This window comes from Pan paniscus, chromosome 17 (genome assembly GCF_029289425.2).
Source record: "Pan paniscus chromosome 17, NHGRI_mPanPan1-v2.0_pri, whole genome shotgun sequence".
NCBI lineage: Eukaryota > Metazoa > Chordata > Mammalia > Primates > Hominidae > Pan > Pan paniscus.
The window spans coordinates 50,758,567-50,778,645 of record NC_073266.2 but is presented as its reverse complement, the minus strand read 5'-3'; the positions used below and the strand labels follow the sequence as shown (position 1 = coordinate 50,778,645).

Here is a 20,079-nt window from a genome sequence, read left to right as displayed (position 1 = left end):
TGGTTGGATGTACTCTGCTCCAGATTAAAGAATTATGTGTTTAAGCATGTATGTGCAGCCACGTGACTCATTCAGAAGACTGCCCTCTAGTCATGAAACAGCTCCATTTTTTATTAAGGTAGTTTAATAGTTAACATGATGTTTTTCAGGGAGCCATATCCCGTAAACACATAGGTTCAGGTTTGTTTATGGTTATAATTCAAACAGCCAAAAACATCCTGCTGAAAGCTTTCTGTTGATAAGAACTCTCCAGTTAACAAACGTCAATTAGTATGTTTGCCAGAATTTCTGTTATTAGCACGTTTGTTAGGGGATTTGACCTGGTTACCTGTTTCCTTTCTTTGGGGGCCTCTCCTTTACTCCCCATGGGAAAGTATGGATTATAGACTTGCTATAACTTTTAGATTTAATTGGTTTTGATTTATTTTTGACATATATTATTTAGACCTATGAAATACTTTGGTTAAGAGTATAATATCTATAAGATCTACCTTATGGATTATGTCACTGAGATCTACTATATGTTTTTACTAATTTTTATCCTTTCAATCTTTATTAGATTGAGAGAAATCTGTTAATCTACCTACTTTTGGTAGATTTTTCTGTTTCTCTTTTCATCTCCTCAAATTTGGTCTCATGTAATTAGGTGCATAAATGTTATGAGCTGTAATACTATTATTTTATATAGTAGTCTTTCATATTATGAAATATTTAAACTTGCCCCACTATATTCTTTGATCAGAATTCTATGTTGTCAGATATAAAGATCATGACAATTGCTGTATTTTCTATTCATTTGCCTAGTATATTTCTGCCCATCACTTAAATTAAAACTTTCTGAATCACTTTGTGTGATGTATACAACATATTTTTACAGTTCACTTAACTATTGATGATTTAAGCCCATTTACAATTACAAATAAGACTCATAAAGTTTCATTTTCATTACATTTTTATATTTAAATGCATTTATACATATGTATTTTGTACATTATTTGCTGTCCTTTTTAACACTTAGAAAAGTTTATGATACTAATATCTTACTTCTCTCTCTCTTAGATAATGTGTATTGGATCTTTATTATGAGCAATACCAAAATCAGCTAGGAAGCTTTTCTTGCCTTTGCATTCCGTCTTCCTATCATTTAATTAAGGAATATTGTTTTATTCCTGGTTTATACTTATAAAGTATTCTTATTGTATTTTGCATATACTCCCACTCCACACCCAACACCATATTTTTGGTACTAGTACTGTATCTGCATCATCAGTACTGGATCTGCATTGTCAGAGCATAAGTACATAAGCCTTCCAGCCTATTATACTTTTCCCATCCTTCGATATTAGTTAAAAAGCTAACATATTCAAGATTCACTGCCTGTACTATGCCAAATTTCTCCCTTCGTTTTTGTTGTACTACATCTACTTTCTAGTGGATTCAGAAAGGGATCCCAGGAAATATATTCTTTCATTTCTTGAATGTTCATAGCAATTATCTCTGGCCTATATACTTGAATGACAGTTTTATTTGATAAATTATTTGGCTTACTTTTTAATATAATTTATTTTTTGTTTATGAGAGTATCTTAAATGTATTATCTAATTGTCATTTGACATCAAATCATACCAATTTTATTTTCATCTAATTATAATCAACTTAGTATTCTTATGTAGATTCCAAAGGATTTTTCATTTTTTTTTTTACTGTTTAAAATTTTACTAGAATATAAAAATTTTGGAAATACAAAAAATATGACATGCCTAATAGTAAAACACTACTGTTTTCTTTCATATACATTATCTTTTAATGGATATAGATGTATTTATACAGATGCATTATAAGTATAATTTTAAAATTTAAATTATATAAATAACATACATTTTTGTAATTCTTGATAATTACGTTTTTATTGAATAATAGTTCTCAGTCTTCTTTATCATAATTTAAATAACTATTGTTCTATTTTGGCATATATGCTAAGTGATACTGTGTTTAGCTTTTTAAAATTAAGCTACAATTCACCTAACATAAAATTTACCTTTCTAAAGTTTACAATTTAGAATTTTTAGTATAAGTTTGTGTGGCCATTACCACTATCTATTTCTAGAACACTTTCATAACCACTGAAAGAAACCCTGTACCACTAGCATTCTTTCCCCATTCCTCCTCTACCCAGCCTCTGGAACCACAAATCTGTTTTCTTGCTCTATGGATTTGTTTACTCTAGATATTTCATATCAGTGATTTTATAAAATAGTTGGCTCTGCATGCCTTTCACCTTTTCAACCAAGATAATGCTGTCAAGGTTCATCCATGTTGTAAAATGTATTCATATTTAATTCCTTTGTATGACTGAATAATATTATTCTTTATGGATATTCCACCTATTGTTTATACATTCATCAGTAGATAGATGTTTTAGTTGTTTCTGTTTTAGGAATATTATGAATAATGCTGCTATGAATATTTGAATACAAGTTTTTGTGCAAACATATGTTTTCATTCCTGTTGGGTGTATAGGAATGGAATTGCTGGGTCATTTTGTAATTTCAGTGTTTAACTTTATTAGTAATTGCCAAATTGCTTTCCACAGAAGCAGCCATAGTTTACATTTCATAATACAAAATACATGGACTCCAGTTTCTCCACATCCCTACCAACAGTTATTAGTTTCTTGGTTTGTTTTTACTTTATTATTATAGCCTCCTAGTGGCTGTGAAATGACATTTCACTTTTTTTTTTTTTTTTAATTAGTAGACTGTCTTTAGAGTATTTTCAGGTTTATAGAAAACTGGTACATAATACAGAGCTCTCATATACTCACTATCTCCTAACCCACATTCACAATTTCCAATATTATTAACATCTTGCATTAGTGTTGTGTATTTGTTAAAGTTGATAAACCAATATTGATACATTTTTATGAACTAAGGTCCATGACTCATTCTTTTGTGGTACAGATCTCTGGGTTTTGACAAATGCATAATGTTATCTCTTGCTTCTCAGATTTCTTTTCACCTTAGGTTTAACAAGAAGTCTAGAGGGGCTGAAGTGAATATTTCCCTCTTTCAATTGGTTAGTCTCTGTTAAGGTAGTTTCCCTTGAGGGGTAGTGGTAAACCAAACCTTCTGGGTATATTTCAAAATGGCAATTTTTACCCTGGCAATAATTCAAAATAACTACTTTTCCCCTTCTTCTAGAAGTCAAAAGGAGTATTCCTCAAATTTCAACTGTGAGAACAAGGTGGAGCTGGAGATAAAAGTAAAAATATACCTGGCCCTCTAATACTGACTCCCCAGAAGTTTTTAACTCTCAAACTAGTCCACACTCAGCCTCCAATAGTTAATCAATTAGATCTTACACTTCTCTACCCATTTTTGGCTCCAGCAACTTCTGCATTAGCCTGACCCTCCAGTTTTTGGGGTGTCAGTTTACATTGTAACCTTAATTCACTGATGGACCTAAGAAAAATTGTTGAGTATTTCCGTTCAGCTTTTTCTTTTAAGAGAAACCGAATGCTGACTTTCAAGATTTTTATGTATCAAAGTGTAACTGTAATTTCCAAACTGATTTTGACAAAGGTCTATTTGCTTTATTCCTCTGTATGAACCATTTGTCCGTTTTTTTTTTTTTGGATGTCATACATTTTTGTTGAAAACTGGGCATTTAAAATAATAGAACGTGAAAACCTGTGGACATCAGATTCTTCTTCTTCTCTAGGGTTTGCTTTCCCTGCTGATTTTTGTAGTTGTTAATTTAGCAACTTTTCTGAATTAGTTCTCTGAAGCCCTCTGTGGCCACCCACTGAAATCTCTATCCAGTTGGCTTAATGGTCAATTAATGGCAGAACAGATATTTCTCTAGATTCCTGGAATCAAATCTCTGTCTTTGCTGAGCATCTTTATGTACATGTTCAGATACATCTTCAACACTCATCCAAGGACTTGACAGCTCAGCCTTAGCCTTTCCTTCTGGCACATGCAGAGTCTCAAGGTCAACCAGAGGTGAGAGATTAGGGCTTTCATGGGTCTTTTCTGTGTGTGTGCCAAATCCTCAAATGATAAAGGGAATTGGTTATATGGGTGAGAGATGAGACTGAAGTAATTGTCTATTGCACTAGTTCTCAACTAGAATTGTGCATCACAGTAACCTGCAGAAAAATTTAAAAAAATCTACAAGTCTAGGCTCTCCCCTGAAGATTTTGATAGAGTAAGTCTAATAAAGCGTGGACATGTATGTTTACAAATATTTCCTTGAAGCCAGGCATGGCGGTGCAGCAGCTGTAGTCCCAGCTGCTTGGGAGGCTGAGATGGGAGGACTGATTGAGCTTGAGAGTTTGAATGTAGCCTGGGCGACATAATGAGACCCTTCCTCTAACAGTAACAACAACAACAAAGTCCTCAAAATCTGGATACTATTTTGGTTAAGAACCACTGAATAGATAAGTGTAATATGTAAATTCTCATATCTCAGAAATGTAAGATATCTCTAGAAGAGTTGGACTTTGATAGATGCTAATTCCTTTAAATCTCTTCTTTCCGATAATATTAGCCTGACTTTTTCCTGATGATGCTCACAGCTTTAGAAGTGAAGTCTTGCAGGGAATAACCAGGTATTTCTAAAAATGACAATTCTTTAGGAATGAGGCTTGCAAAAAACTCCAACTCTCTTCTTCCTCCTCCGATATCGTAAATGTGGACCTTTATTTTTCAAGGCTCTGTTGACCTTCAGAGTTAGGGCTGGGACCAAGGAAAGTTAAGAAGCCACAAATGTTTGTGTTCTTACCAAGATTTATCTGTTTTTCTTGAATAGTTGCTCACACAGTTGCTGGAAGCCTTTGCTATATTTCTGGAATTCTGAAAATGTTGATTTTGACAATTTTGCCTTTTTAAATCTTTGTATTTATGGAGAGGTAGATTTTTCAAAGGTCTTTATCATTTTCTCTGATATCTCTTTTTAACTTTTGTCTTTTATGGGTTTTTGTTTCAAGTTAAGTATTCAGAATTGAAATTTGGGGGACATAGGCTGTGAACATTTGTGTGGCCTTCAATATTTATTTTATATTGTTTTCCACAAATGTACCTCACATTCAACTGTTTATCAGTATTACCACAACATATTAATACCAGATTTTATTTGATTATTATTAAATAGCTAGTTTATTAAATAGAAAATGACCACAATTGCTCTACTTTACATTTTTATTACCAAAGAATATAAATAATTTCCATGTGTTCATTTAATTATTTAATCTTCTCTCATTTGGACCTTCTGATGATGGATTGTTAATAGTTAACGTTTTCAACTTATATAAATAAAACCTGAAGGCTTTATATATTATTTCTTTTTGTGTCATATTTAGTGAAAATAATTGCCCATCTACCTTATGAACTTCTGTCTTGAGTCAAAGAAGATAAAAGTATCATTTTTAATATATTGTTAAATTATTAAATCTAAACGCATGACTAAATGTTATATATCATGTTAATTTTTATAATTTTAATATATTTTGAAAAATTTTAAATTCTGTAGTTCATTAGGAATTTACATTAGAAAATTTGTTTACTGATAGAGTGGTTTTGATGAATACATGCTATTGGAATTTTGTAACTGGAATATTGTATAACAACACAGTTATCCACCAAGGCAGAAACATGAATTAGAGCATGAATTTATTTGAACCAATGTTTTTCAGGGTCTGTTTCATGTGCACCTCTTTGTAGAAACTGACTATAGGCACCTCTCGTTTTATTGCTCTTCGCTTTATTGCACTTTACAGATCCTGTGTTTTGTTTTGTTTTGTTTTAATTTGAGGTTTGTGGCAACTCTGTTTCCAGCAAGTCTATGGGCAGCATTTTTCTAACAACATGTAGAAAAACTTCATGTATCAATGTCACATTTTAATACTTCCTGCAATATTTCAAAAACTTTTTCATTATTTTTATCTGTTATGGTGATCTGTGATCAGTGGTATTTGTTGTTACTATTGTAATTGTTTTGGTGTAACATGAACTACACACATATGACAGCTAACTTAATCGATCAATGTTGCATGTGTTCTTACTGTTCCACTGTCTGTCCCCCACATCTATTTCTCTCTCCTGTAGCCTCTTTGTTCCCTGAGACATAACAATATTGTACTTAGGCCATTAATAACCTTACAATGCCCTCTAAGAGTTCAAGGGAAAGGAAGAATTATGTGTCTCTCACTTTAAATCAAAAGCTAGAAATGATTAAACTTAGTGAGAAAGGCATGTTGAAAGCTGAGATAGACTGAAAACATAGTCTCTTGTGCTGAGCTGTTAGCCAAGTTGTGAATGCAAAGGAAAAGTTCTTGAAGGGAATTAAACGTGCTACTCCAGTGAACACAGGAATGATAAATCAAAACACCCTTATTGCTGATACGAAGAAAGTTTTAGTGGTCTGGATAGAAGATCAAACCAGACACAACATTCCCTTAAACAAAAGCTTAATCAAGAGCAAGGCCCTAACTCTATTCAGTTCTATAAAGGCTAAGAGAGGTGAAGAAGCTGCAGAGGGAAAGTTGGAAGCTTGCAGAAGTTGGTTCATGAAGTCTAAGGAAAAAAGTCATCTCCATAGCATGAAAGTGCACAGTGAAGCAGCAAGTGCTGATGCAGAAGCTGCAGCAAGTTATCCAGAAAATCTGGCTAAGCTAATTGATGAAGGTGAACATGCTAAACAACAGATTTTCAATGTAGGCAAAACAGCCTTAGAAGAACTTTCATAGCTGGGGAGGAGAAATAAATGCCTGGTTTGAAAGGACAAGCTGAGTCTTTTGTCAGAAACTAATGCAACTGGTGACTTTATGTTGAAGTTAATGCTCATTTACCATTCTAAAAATCCTAGGGCCCTTAAGAATTATGTTAAATCTCCTCTGCCTGTGTGCTATAAATGAACCAACAAAGGCTAAATGACAGTACATCTGTTTGTACCGTGGTTTACTGAATGTTTTAAGGCCACTATGGAGACCTACTGCTCAAAAAAAAAAAAAAAAAGATTTCTTTAAAATATTACTTCCACTGACAACATATACATCCAAGAGGTGAAATGGAGATGTACGAGTAGATTAATGTTTTCATACCTGCCAACACAATATCCATCCTGCAGCCTGTGGATCAAGGGGTAATTTTAACTTCCAAGTTTTATTAGTTAAAAATGCATTTCATAAAGCTATAGCTACCATAGATAGTGACTCCGCTGATGGATCTGGGTAAAATAAATAAAAAACCTTGAGGAAAGTGTACATGTGTACACCATTGAGAATATTCATGATTCATGAGAGAAGGTCAAAATACCATTAACAGGAATTTGGAAGAAGTTGCTTCCAAGTCTCCTGGATGATTTTGAGGGATTCAAGACTTCAGTGGAGGAAGTTACTGAAGATGTGGTGGAAACAGCAAGAGAACTGGAATTCGAAGTGTAGCCTGAAGATGCGACTGAATTGCTGCAATCTCATGATAAAAGTTTCATGGATGAGAAGTTGCTTCTTGGGAATGAGCAAAGAAAGTGGTTTCCTGAGATGAACTCTATTCCTGGTGAAGATACTGTAGGCATTGTTGAAATGACAACAAAATATTTACAATACTGCATAAACATAATTGGCAAATTAACAACAGGGTTTGAGAGGATTGGCTTCCTTTTTGAAAGAAGTTCTCCTGTGCATAATATGCTATTAAACAGCATCACACGCTACAAAGAAATCTTTTGTAAAAGGGTTAATCCATGAGGAAAACTTCATTGTCCTACTTTGAGAAATAACCACAGACACTCCAACCTTCAGCAACCACCACCTTGATCAGTCAGCAGCCATCAACATTGAGGCAAGACCCTCCATCAGTGAAAAGATTATGACTTGCTGAAGGCTCACATGATCATTAACTTTTTTATTTTTTTAAGACAGTCTTGCTCTGTTGCCCAGGCTGGAGTGCAGTGGCGTGATCTCAGCTCAGTGCAACCTCCGCCTTGCGGGTTCAAGCAATTCTCTTGTCTCAGCCTCCTGTGTTGCTGGGACTACAGGCGCCTGCCACCACATCCAGCTAATTTTTGTATTTTTAGTAAAGACAGGGATTCACCTTGTTGGTCAGGCTGGTCTCAAACTCCTGACCTCAGGCGATCCACCCACCTTGGCCAATCATTAACTTTTTAAAACTGAAATATTGTTAAAGTATCTTTTTATTGTTTAGACATAAACAATATTTAGACAATGTTTAGAAATATTTTATTGTTTTAGATATAATATTATCACACACTTAATAGACTACAGTATAAAATATAACTTTTATATGCTTTTGGAGACCAAACACTTTGTATGACTCACTTTATTGCAGTTGTCTAGAACTGAACTTACAATATCTCCGAGGTATGCTTGTATTCTTGGTGTGGTCATTATTTCACTCTAATGTGTTCCCTCATTCCTCCAGTTAACTGTATTTTTCATTCAGTAAACATGTATTAACACTTACTATGTCTGGGGTTCTTTGCTACTTGCCGAAAATACAGAGGCTATAAATAGATGTACTCCTTGCCCTCATGAAACTTGTGTGTTGAAGGAGAGAGACATCATAATTTATCTTGGTAATTTAGGAAAATCATTATGAATGCTGAACTTCGAGATATTCTGTTTTTGCATTTCATATGATGATTTCTTATTAGCACAAATCTCAACTTTATATTTGTAAATTGTAGATTTTCTAGTTTGAATCTAAATTTTTAAAAAATTTCTTTGAGATACCTAAAATATTTATAAAATTATCTGATAGCTTTTCAAAATTTTTAATTTTTGTGGGTATCATATCTTATCATGGAATATAATTTATTTTCATATGTCTGTTTTTGTATAGAGAAGAAACTGTTTCTTTTCATTGATCTAGACATTTATTTCTTGCAACAGTCTTTGAAATATATCCTTAGAATATTAGACATATTCAGATATTTAAAGGACAAGGCCCTCTCTCCACTACAAACACATGCACATATTTGCCATAATTTTTAGATTTTTTGATATTATTGCTCATTTTTAAAATTTAAAAATAATTATTAAGTCACAAATAAAATAGGCCTCATATTTTTATAGGTTATTAAACTGGAAAAAGATACTTTTACAATGTTTATCTTCCTAATGTGAAGCATAATTTACATTCTTGTTTGTTTAAACTTTTTTTATGTTCTAGTAATATTTTGTACTACCACAGTTTTTTAAAGCCTAGATATAATTATTAAATATGTTCCTACATAAGTTATAGTTTTGTAACTATAATGATATGTCTTTAGGGTATATTTTTAGGTCATTGGTGTTGGCAATGCTGTCTTTTCTTTTATAAAAATCATGCTGTATTATTTATGTCACATGTATGTAAACTCTCTTTAATCACTTTGATTTTGTACTGAGGATTTTCTAGAGATGCAGTTATGACGTGCGTACATAATTGTGTTTATCTTTCTTCATGTATTGTATTTTTTCAATAAACTGGGCTATGTCACAAGGCCAATCTTACCATACTGTTGGATTTTTTAAATCCATATATAACTTTGGAAATTAGATTAAACCTTCATTTAAGTTCTCTTGAACACTAAACAGAGAAATTACACAGAAAGCTTCTATTAAAATTGTGAATCTATTTATCATCCCAGAATGTCACCCAAGATGACTTCCCATTTTCTTCCGCAGTGTTTTCTATCAAACGCCCTTTTGCAGAGAAACACCATCAAACTTTGTCTTTCTCTCCTACTTACCCCTTCAGCCCTTTCTTATGTAATTTAGCCTATATGTCTTTATTCTGATGCTGATTTTCTTCCCGTATCCTTACTAGTGCAATATAGGGCAGAATATTTGACTCAGGAAGCAGATATTTTATTTTGTTTTATTTTACCTTTTATAGGTTTAACATGTCAGGAAGTAAAGGCTCTCAGAGAGAAGGCATGGTCAAGGACAAATGAAGGTATCCAACAGCTATTATATATAATTTTCATCTCTTTTTTCTGTCACATATTAATTGTTTTCAAAAAATTATAAGCATGAAAATAATTTCAGGCATTCTTCTGTTCTTCCTAATTGATGTTCTATCAATGAGAATAATCGTAACCCTTCTTTAAAAAAATACTTATCTATTGCTAGTGTATGTTATATACTCCATTTCCTGTGTTTCCTTTTTCGTTTTGAATAATGCATACTTAAGAAGAGTGTACAAACTTAATATGTGGGTTTTTTTCATAAATGATTATGAGGAAGCATCTGTGTCACCTTCACTCACTCCACACATAGACGTTCCCGGCATTTCAGAAGGTCTCCCTGTACTCTCCTGAACAATACTTTATGCCATCCACTACCTGGGCTTTTGTGGTGCTAATTTCCTTTTCTTTTTAATTTTAACTGTAGTGTTCCGTATGTGTGCATCCCTAAAGATGTAATTTAATTTTGCATGCTTGTTAATTGAAATTAAACTGAGTTAATATATGTATGTTGCTGCCTTTGTTCAACATTACTTGTTATCTTTATCCTTGCTACTTTTTTTGCTCAATGTAATTTGTGGCTTTCATCCATTTTGCTGTACCATTGTACAATACCATTTTTTGTTATTTTGAATAATGCTTCTAGAAACCTCCTTGTACATATATCCTGTGTGAGTTTCTCTAAGGCATACCTATCAGCAGAATTGGTAAGTATGTGGTATATCTATCGTTGACATTATTTGATAATGCCAAATTATTTTCCAAAGTAATTACATGAATTTACAGTGACATAACAGTGTAGGAATGTTCCAGTTACTCCATTTTTTTCCTACCACTTGACAATATTAGATTTTTAAAGTATTGACAATCCCCATACTATGTAGCAATGTCTTATTGTGGTTTTAATTTAAATTTGCCTGATTATTATTGATGTTGAAAATTTTTTCATGTGCTTTTTGGCATTTTGAGTTCCACTTTTGCAAATTGACTAAATCTTTTTTCTAATTTTCTAATGAGTCATTTGTCTTTTTTCACATTGATTTTTAGGAATTTCTTGTGTAATATGAATACTAGTTCTAAATCAGTCACATATGTTAACTATTTTTTTTTACGTTTATGCCTTTTATTTTTAATCTATTTATATTGCCTTTTGATGCACAAACGTTATTATTTTTTCAAGTCAAAGCTTTTTACATATTATTCAAGGAAATCCTAGTCCAAGGTCATGCAGATATTCGTCCAAATCATCTTCTAAGCATTTTGGAGTTTTGACTTTTACACTTAGATTTTCAGTCCACCTGGAATTGATTTTTGCGTGCTATTTAAGTTATGGTGTCTACCTTTGTTTTGTGTTTGATTACTTTGACTCTGTACTCCTTATTGCTTTTGAAAAATTATTCATGGGCATTCCATGATGCTTAAAATACAGATGACTTCTTCCAGAGTATACATGTTTTTGCTTCTGTCAGGAACATAGCACTGTACCGATATGGCACAAACTTAAAACAAATTCAAGCATAGAGGCTTCGGTAGAGTGTCCAATGATGAAAACCTAATCTGCAAATTTAAGTGATGAATAGCCAAAGTTTTAATGTCACAGGGGTGAGGTTTTCTGCTTTTGTTTTTATTTTTGTATATTTAGTGTATACTCAGAGAAAATGTCTCTACAATGTCTTGAGCTCTGATAGAGGTCATTGGGGTGGTTATTTCTGGTTAACCTTTGCTCCGAGGCTATAGCCAATTGTTATCCAAATTTAAAACGAGTTTTACAATTTAGTTGGGAGTTAAGGCATTCTAATTTTTTGTGCTATAGGCCCTTTGAAGCTTGTTGAAGCTTATACTCTCTGGCATGAAAATTATATTTTTAAATGTATTATAAGAAGTACAGAAATATTTTAAAAATAGAGTAATTTTTCCCCATCCAATTTCATGAATCACTTAAATTTTGTCTATGGACCCTGAGACTAGGTTGTCTTTTTATTTTCTAAAACTTACAAGTCATCAAACCCAGCCCAAATTTTCTAGGAATTGTCAATGACTTTTGTGTCAAATGTCATTTTGCACCGTGCTCCACTTAGAAGTATAGTTTCTGCTCTCCTTTAGATTTTGTCCTAGTAGTTTGTAACTACCTTGTTCATATATGTATATATATATATATATATGCAGCCTTTTAAAGTTATTTTCAGTGGAAAAGTAGATCTGATAAACCTAGCCTGCCATTCCAAGAAATATGAATTATATATACTATTATTTTGTATTGAATTATACATTTATAATAAGAGGAATTTTTCTGGCTTATATAATTTAACAAGTTTAATCCTCTTCTGAATTATATTTCTTCTCAAATTTGGGAGATAATGTGCTTTAGGACATATTATTCAAACACTGTACTATTTAATATGTATTCCAAGATATGCTTAAGGAAAATATAATTCTGAGGTAAAATAAAACTGAGAAATTTTGTATAATTTATATTTTCCTTGAAGTTTGTTTGATGAGCATTAACACTTTGAAAGCTCTAATAAGTCTTGCAATGAAAAAACCTTCTTAAGTAATATGTTATTTGAGTGTAGAAATGCAGCTTTCCATACTTACAAGAATCTCTTGGAATTATATATTGTAAACAGGATTTAAAGAGTGCTAGTGTAGTTGAAAGACTGGAACTAGACACAAAGTTTAAATCTTAGTTCTATCACTTGCTAATTTTGTGAACCTGGCTTGGTTCACTGCCTTTCTGTGCCACATTTTACTCATGTGTAAAATGAAAATTAATATGTGTTATTGTAAAGATTAAGTATCATAGTATAATAAATATGTTGAAGTCAACTGTCATGTATATGTTCAATAAATATTAGTCATTCTCACTTTGAGATTTTTTTCATCCTCATTGGTTTAATAAATTATGGTAAATTTATACTACAAGATACCATGAAACTGATGTTTTATGTAATGTAATATAATTCTAGTTGTATAATTTACCATTATTTTATAAACTTCTAAGAAATAAAAATCTACCAATTAAACTATTCCACATACCAACCTTGAATTTTAAGATGAATCCTGATGTGACTGATCTTAGTGTGTGAAAAAAAATTTTCTAACAACTTGAAACATAAAGTTGAATTTGAAGTATGGTTTAAAGTTGATAAGGAATCTCTGTGTCCTGAGAATGAAAGAAATGTATGTATACGTGTCTCTTTACATATATTTTATATATATGCACACTTGAACACACTTATGTACACACTCATTTAACAAACAGAAATGAAAGCATAGGTCCACAAAACTATTATCGCAGACCATTCATATAGCTTTATTCATAACAGTGAAAACTGGAAACAACCTAAATGTCCATCAGCAGAAAAATAGATTTAAATAAATACTCTGTAGTTATGCAATAATATAATGTGGACCAGTGAAAAAGAATGAGCTGCAAATACATGGAGTAGCATTGGTGAATCTCAAAAATATATTGAGCAAACAGTCAGATAAAACATAGTCGATGCATTTAATTTCATTATTACAAGGTCCAAGAAAAAGACAAAACTAAGCTATGGTGATAAAAACCAAAATAACAGTTGCCTATAGTAGATGAGAAACTTTCAGGGGTGATGGAAATTTTTTCTAGCTTGAATGTCATGGTAGTTACATTTATGTACACACTTATCAAAATGCATTAAATTATAAATTTAAGATGGCATTTTCTTCCATGTATGCTATAAAATAAAAAAATTGTTTTACTCTAAAACTGTTAAAACATTTTTATGTATTATAAATACACCATACACACATAAATATAAGGTTTAAATGCTTGCAGAATGACTTATGTTAATATATACTAACAGTTACAGATAGAATATATGTTAAAGCTCACTAAAGCATAAAATAAGGCATACATATGAAATATTCTCATAGGTATAAAGGATCTGGAAGTACACACAAGAAAATTGTAACATTGGTTGCCTACTGACAACCAATCTTGAGTTGTGGTGTCTACTTTTCTTTTGTGTTTGATTGCTTTCACTCTGTACTCCTTATTGATTTTGAGAAATTATTCACGGGAAGACCATGATGCTTTCCACTGGATTACCATAGGGGCAAGAATGGCATTCAAGTGACTGATGCGTTAATTTTCTTTTAAACTTTCAAATTAATTTTAACACAGTTCTATAGTGTATGAAATTTTGTTGATTTTTGTTTTATTTGCACTTAATATTTGCAGTTTTATTTATTTTATTTTTTAGAGAGAGGGTTTTGCTTTGTTGCCCAGGTTGGAGTGCAGTGACACAGTCATGGCTCACTGCAGCTTTGAACTCCTGGGCTTAAGTGATCATTCTGCCTCAGTCTCTGGAGCAACTGGGACTACAGGTGCGTGCCACCATGCCCGGCTTTCCAATTTTATATTTTTAATTCTTCTTTTTAAGTAATAATGCGTTAGGTTTACACAATTCTGATTATTTCGTGTCAGTATCTGACTTACACAATAATTTGATTCTATTACAATTTTGATTCTTTCGTGTCAGTATCTGACTTACACAAGAATTTGATTGTAGAAACTTTATTTTTTTAATACTCTGGACATACCACAAAACTGCTACATTGCAAACTCCCCAAATCACTGGTTGGGGTACTGAATGTAGGGATTGGAGTCATCGAGACTCAGTCAAGTTGTGGGAACATCCGTTTGAAGATTAGAGTAAAACTAAAGTTCAAAGATAATACTGAGGTCTTAATTATGGGAAAACCTCATCTCGTCATCACAGAGTTTGAAGGAAGTGATTAGGGACGGGGACTGAAGTTGTGGTTACAATGCCAGAAGCTCAGCAGCTTAGAAAATAGGACATTTGCCTCTAGTGCTCTATTATAAACAAGCCCCTATGGGTTGGGGTGGCTGATATATAAGGAAGATTTTTTTTGCAGTTTTAGAATTCTTTATTTCTGGCCAGGCATGGTGGCTCATGCCTGCAATGCCAGCACTTTGGGAGGCCAAGGCGGGCGGATCACCTGAGGTCAGGAGTTCGAGACCAGCCTTGCCAACATGACAAAACCCCATCTCTACTAAAAATATAAAAAAGTAGCCAGGCATGGTGGCGCACTCCTGTAGTCCCAGCTACTTCGGAGGCTGAGGCAGGAGAATCGCTTGAACCCAGGAGGCAGAGGTTGCAGTGAACCGAGATCATGCCATTGCACTCCAGCCTAGTGACAGAGTAAGACTCCACCTCAGAAAAAAAAAAAAAAAGAATTATTTGTTTCCTATGTTTCCCTTTAATGTCCTAGTACATATATGTATATTTCACTTTTACCAGTATTTTAAATGGTATTTATTTACAATTAAACATTTAAGTTCTGAATGTATTTCTGTTTTGAATACATTAACATTTGTTTACAAAGTGTTTCCTTTTTCATACATATTTTTATGACATGGAATCCTTCCTTGACACATTTGTTATTTGGAAATATACATTAAATTTCCAAATACCTTTGAATTAACTTTATGCGACAAATTTCTAACTGTACAGTAGATTAGTTACATAGTGCAGCTAGTTTCTACTTATTAAACTTTTTTGAATTGTCTAACATACCTACTTTTGCTACCTTTAAAATGATGTAATCTGTATCTTTTTGCAATTCATAATATGTATATCAATATTACCTTATTGTATTCATCACATCCTGTATGTCATTTTGTTATTCTGAACTTCATATGCCACAGATGAATGACGGTGACTTAGATTTTTCCCCTATACTTTTTCTCTAAATTTCTCTTTATGTTAAAAAATAAGATTTTTTCTAATATAATGTGCTGTTTTATTGCACGCATATAGATTTTTTATTATTATCTATAACTTCAATTGTAAAGTAATAACTCTCAGTGTTGTTGAGCTTAAGGTCTAGATTTGTTCATATTTAGTCACATCAAGTTTTCTTTTTCAGAAAATAATTGTATACATTTTATTTATAATTTTTTTCTGTATTATTTTATATTTGGTTCTTTTTGGGTAAATTTAGTCATTTATATATTATAATAGTTATTTGATTAGCACTATCTTTTATCATTTTTATATTTTTTGAACAATTTCCTATTATTGAATATTTTTGCTATAAGCTTACTTTTGCCTTATTTTATGCTTTAGTGAGCTTTAACATATAAATATTCTATCTTTAACTGTTAGTATATATTAACATAAGTTAATCTGCAAGCATTTTAACCTTATATTTATGTATGTATGTGTGTATGTATTTATAATATATAAAAATATTTTAATGGTTTTAGAGTAAAACAATTTTTTTATTTTATAGCATACATGGAAGAAAATGCCATCTTAAATTTATAATTTAATACATTTTGATAAGTGTGTACATAAATGTAACTATCATGACATTCAAGCTAGAAAAAATTTCCATCACCCCTGAAAGTTTCTCACCTACTATAGGCAACTGTTATTTTGATTTTTATCACTATAGATTAGTTTTGTCTTTTTCTTGGACCTTGTAAAAATGAAATTAAATGCATCGACTATGTTTTATCTGACTTTGTTTGCTCAATATATTTTTGAGATTCACCAATGCTACTCCATGTATTTGCAGCTCATTCTTTTTCACTGGTCCACATTATATTATTGCATAACTACAGAGTATTTATTTAAATCTATTTTTCTGCTGATGGACATTTAGGTTGTTTCCAGTTTTCACTGTTATGAATAAAGCTATATGAATGGTCTGGGATAATATTTTTGTGGACCTATACTTTGATTTCTGTTTGTTAAAAGCTTAGGACTGGAGTTGCTGCATTGTAGTGTACATATATTTAGCTTTATAAGAAAATGTCAAATAAATGATAATATATTTTTATGTTTTAGAATTTTGAAACACTTCCTCAGAGATTGTAAAATAAAACGTTTCCCCTCTCTCTCTACATTTCCTCTTTCTAAAAACAACAGTTTCTTAATCTAGCAATTACAAATCCTACATATCTTATTTATTTACAATTATAAATCATACATAACTTATATAGGATTTATAATTATAAATCCTACATATCAATAGTTAACATAGTTAAGATATATAATAGCATATATATATAAAATAGTATATATATATACATACACATGCATATCATTTTTTAAAAAATGATGACAAAGCTTACACACAAATCTCTGCCTTGCTAATTTTCACAGTGTATCCTGGATACATTCTATATCAACACATAATAACTTATCTGTTTGTTTTAAACAGCCTCATGCTATTTTGAATACCTTCTTATGAAAGAGTCAAACCAATTGAAGAGCATAGAGAAAATATCTGAAGATACTCTACTGTGGATTTTGATTAATATTTGTATCATAGTTGTTTTTCTTTTAAGGAGAGCACTTCTCTAACGTAGTTTTTTACATGGTGTTGCATATTTTAAAATTTTCTATAATATTAACTACTCACTAAAATATGTATTTTTTCTTTTTAAAAGGCAATGCCACGTCTCAAAGTTTGGTTCTATATGGAGCCTCTAAGGAGAACAGTGAAGGTTTTCATGAAAGTAAAATGACAAATACTGAAGGTGAGGACTGAATGTAAATCATATAGTAAACTATATAAGCTATATTTATATTATCTCATTAGTCAATAATGTCAATACTATTTCTATTTTGAAATAAATCCTACATATCATTAATTGTTAACATAGTAAATATATATAACAGTAAAGATATAATGTAGTATATTGTATCAATAGTATATTGTTAATGTATAATCTGGGTTTATGAATTGTTACGTAATTTCAGAAATGTATGAATTTTGAAATAAATTCTTAATCACCCAAGCTGTGACTGTCCTGTTCTAGATAGAACATTTCCAGTTCATTGAGGACATGTTTCTTAGAAGAAAAAGAAAGAAGACAAATGTTTTTGGGGGTGTATTTTTCGTTTTTTAAATAATTATTTTATTTTATTTTATTTTAAGTTCCAGGGTACATGTGCAGGATGTGCTGGTTTTTTACATAGGTAAACACATGCCATGGTGGTTTGCTGCACTTATCAATCCATCACCTAAGTATTAAGCCCAACATGCATTAGCTCTTTTCCCTAAGGCTTTCCCCTAACCTGCCCTCCCGCTACAGGCCCCAGTAAGTGCTCTTCCCCTCCCTATGTCCACGTGCTCTCATTGTTCAGCTCCCACTTATAAGTGAGAACATGCAGTGTTTGGTTTTCTGTTCCTGCGTTAGTTTGCTGAGGATAATGGCTTCCAGTTTCATCCATGTCCCTGCAAAGGACATGATCTCGTTCCTTTTTATGGCTGTATAATATTCCGTGGTGTATATGTACCACATTTTCTTTATCTAGTCTATCATTGATGGGCATTTGGGTTGATTCCATGTCTTTGCTATTGTGAATAGTGCTGCACTGAACATAACACATGCATGTATCTTTATAATAGAATGATTTATGCTCCTTAGGTTGTATATCCAGTAATGCAGTTGCTGGGTCAAATGTTATTTCTGGTTCTAAATCTTTGAGGAATTGCCACACTGTCTTCCACAGTAGTTGAACTAATTTATGCTCCTACCAACAGTGTAAAAGAATTATTTCTCTGCAACGTCACTAGCATCTGTTGTTTCTTGACTTTTTAATAATTGCCATTCTGACTGGCGTGAGATGGTATCTCATTGTAGTTTTGATTTGCATTTCTCTAATGATCAGTGATGTTGAGCTTTTTTTCATATATTTGTTGGCCACATGTATGCCTTTTTTTTGAGAAGTATCTGTTCATATCCTTTGACCATTTTTTTAAATGGGGTTGTTTGTTTATTTCTTGTAAATTTGCTTAAGTTCCTTGTAGATTTTGGATATTAGACCTTTGTCAGATGGATACATTGCAAAAATTTTCTCCCATTCTGTAGGTTGCCTGTTCACTCTGATGATACTTTCTTTTGCTATGCAGAAGCTTGGTAGTTTAATTAGATCTCATTTGTAAATTTTGGCTTTTGTTTCAATTGCTTTTGGCAATTTCTTCATAAAGTCTTTCCCCATGCCTATGTCCTGAATAGTATTGCCTAGATTTTCTTCTAGAGTTTTTATAGTTTTGGGTTTTACATTTAAGTCTTTAATTAATCTTGAATTAATTTTTGTATAAGGTGTAAAGAAGGGATCCAGTCTCAGTTTTCTGCATATGGCTAGCCAGTTCTCCCAGCATCATTTATTAAATAGGTAATCGTTTCCCTATTGCTTCTTTTTGTCGAGTTTGTCGAAGATCAGATGGTTGTAGATGTGCGGTTTTCTTTCTGAGTTCTCTATTCGCTTCTATTGGTCTATGTGCCTGTTTTTGTACCAGTACCATGCTGTTTTCGTTACTGTAGCCTTATAGTATAGTTTGAAATCAGGTAGCATGATACTTCCAGGTTTGTTTTATTTTTTGCTTAGGATTGTCTTGGCTATGTGAGCTTTTTTTTGGTTCTGTATGAATTTTAAAATAGTTTTTTCTAATTCTGTGAAGAATGTCAATGGTAGTTTAATGGAAATAGTATTGAATCTATAAATTGCTTTGGGAAGTATGGTCATTTTCAAGATATTGATTCTTCCTATCCATGAGCATGATACATTTTTCCATCTGCTTGTATCCTCTCTGATATCCTTGAGCAGTGGTTTGTAGTACTCCTTGAAGAGGCCCTTCACTTCCCTTGTTAGTTGTTTTCCCAGGTATTTTGTGGCAATTGTAAATGGGAGTTCATTCGTGATTTGGCTCTCTGCTTGTCTGTTGTTGGTGTATAGGAATGGTTATGATTTCTGCACATTGATTTTGTATCCTGAGACTTTGCCAAAGTTGCTTATCAGCTTAGGAAGCTTTTGGGCTGAGTCGATGGGGTTTTCTAGATAAAAGATCATGTCATCCTCAAACAAAGACAATTTGAATTCCTCTCTTCCTATTTGAATACCCTTTATTTTTTCCCTTACCTGATTGCCCTGGCCAGAACTTCCAACACTATGTTGAATAAGAGTGGTGAGTGAGGGCATCCTTGTCTTGTACCTATTTTCAAGGGGAATGCTTCCTGTTTTTGCCCATTTAGTATGATATTGACTGTGGGTTTGTGATAAATGGCTCTTATTATTTTGAGGTATG

General features: G+C 32.3%; 1 protein-coding gene across 3 annotated transcripts in view; it reads left to right on the top strand.

Moving 5' to 3' along the window:
* The window catches only part of CCDC178 (coiled-coil domain containing 178), a 503,460-nt gene that overhangs the window by 34,411 nt on the left and 448,970 nt on the right, over positions 1-20,079 (top strand). For all 3 annotated transcript variants that reach the window (XM_034943399.2, XM_057300489.1, XM_055102765.1), the window contains exons 4-5: positions 9,900-9,959; positions 17,435-17,524. In XM_034943399.2, coding sequence (XP_034799290.1) covers positions 9,900-9,959; positions 17,435-17,524 — 150 coding nt within the window. The remainder of the gene's footprint in view (positions 1-9,899; positions 9,960-17,434; positions 17,525-20,079) is intronic.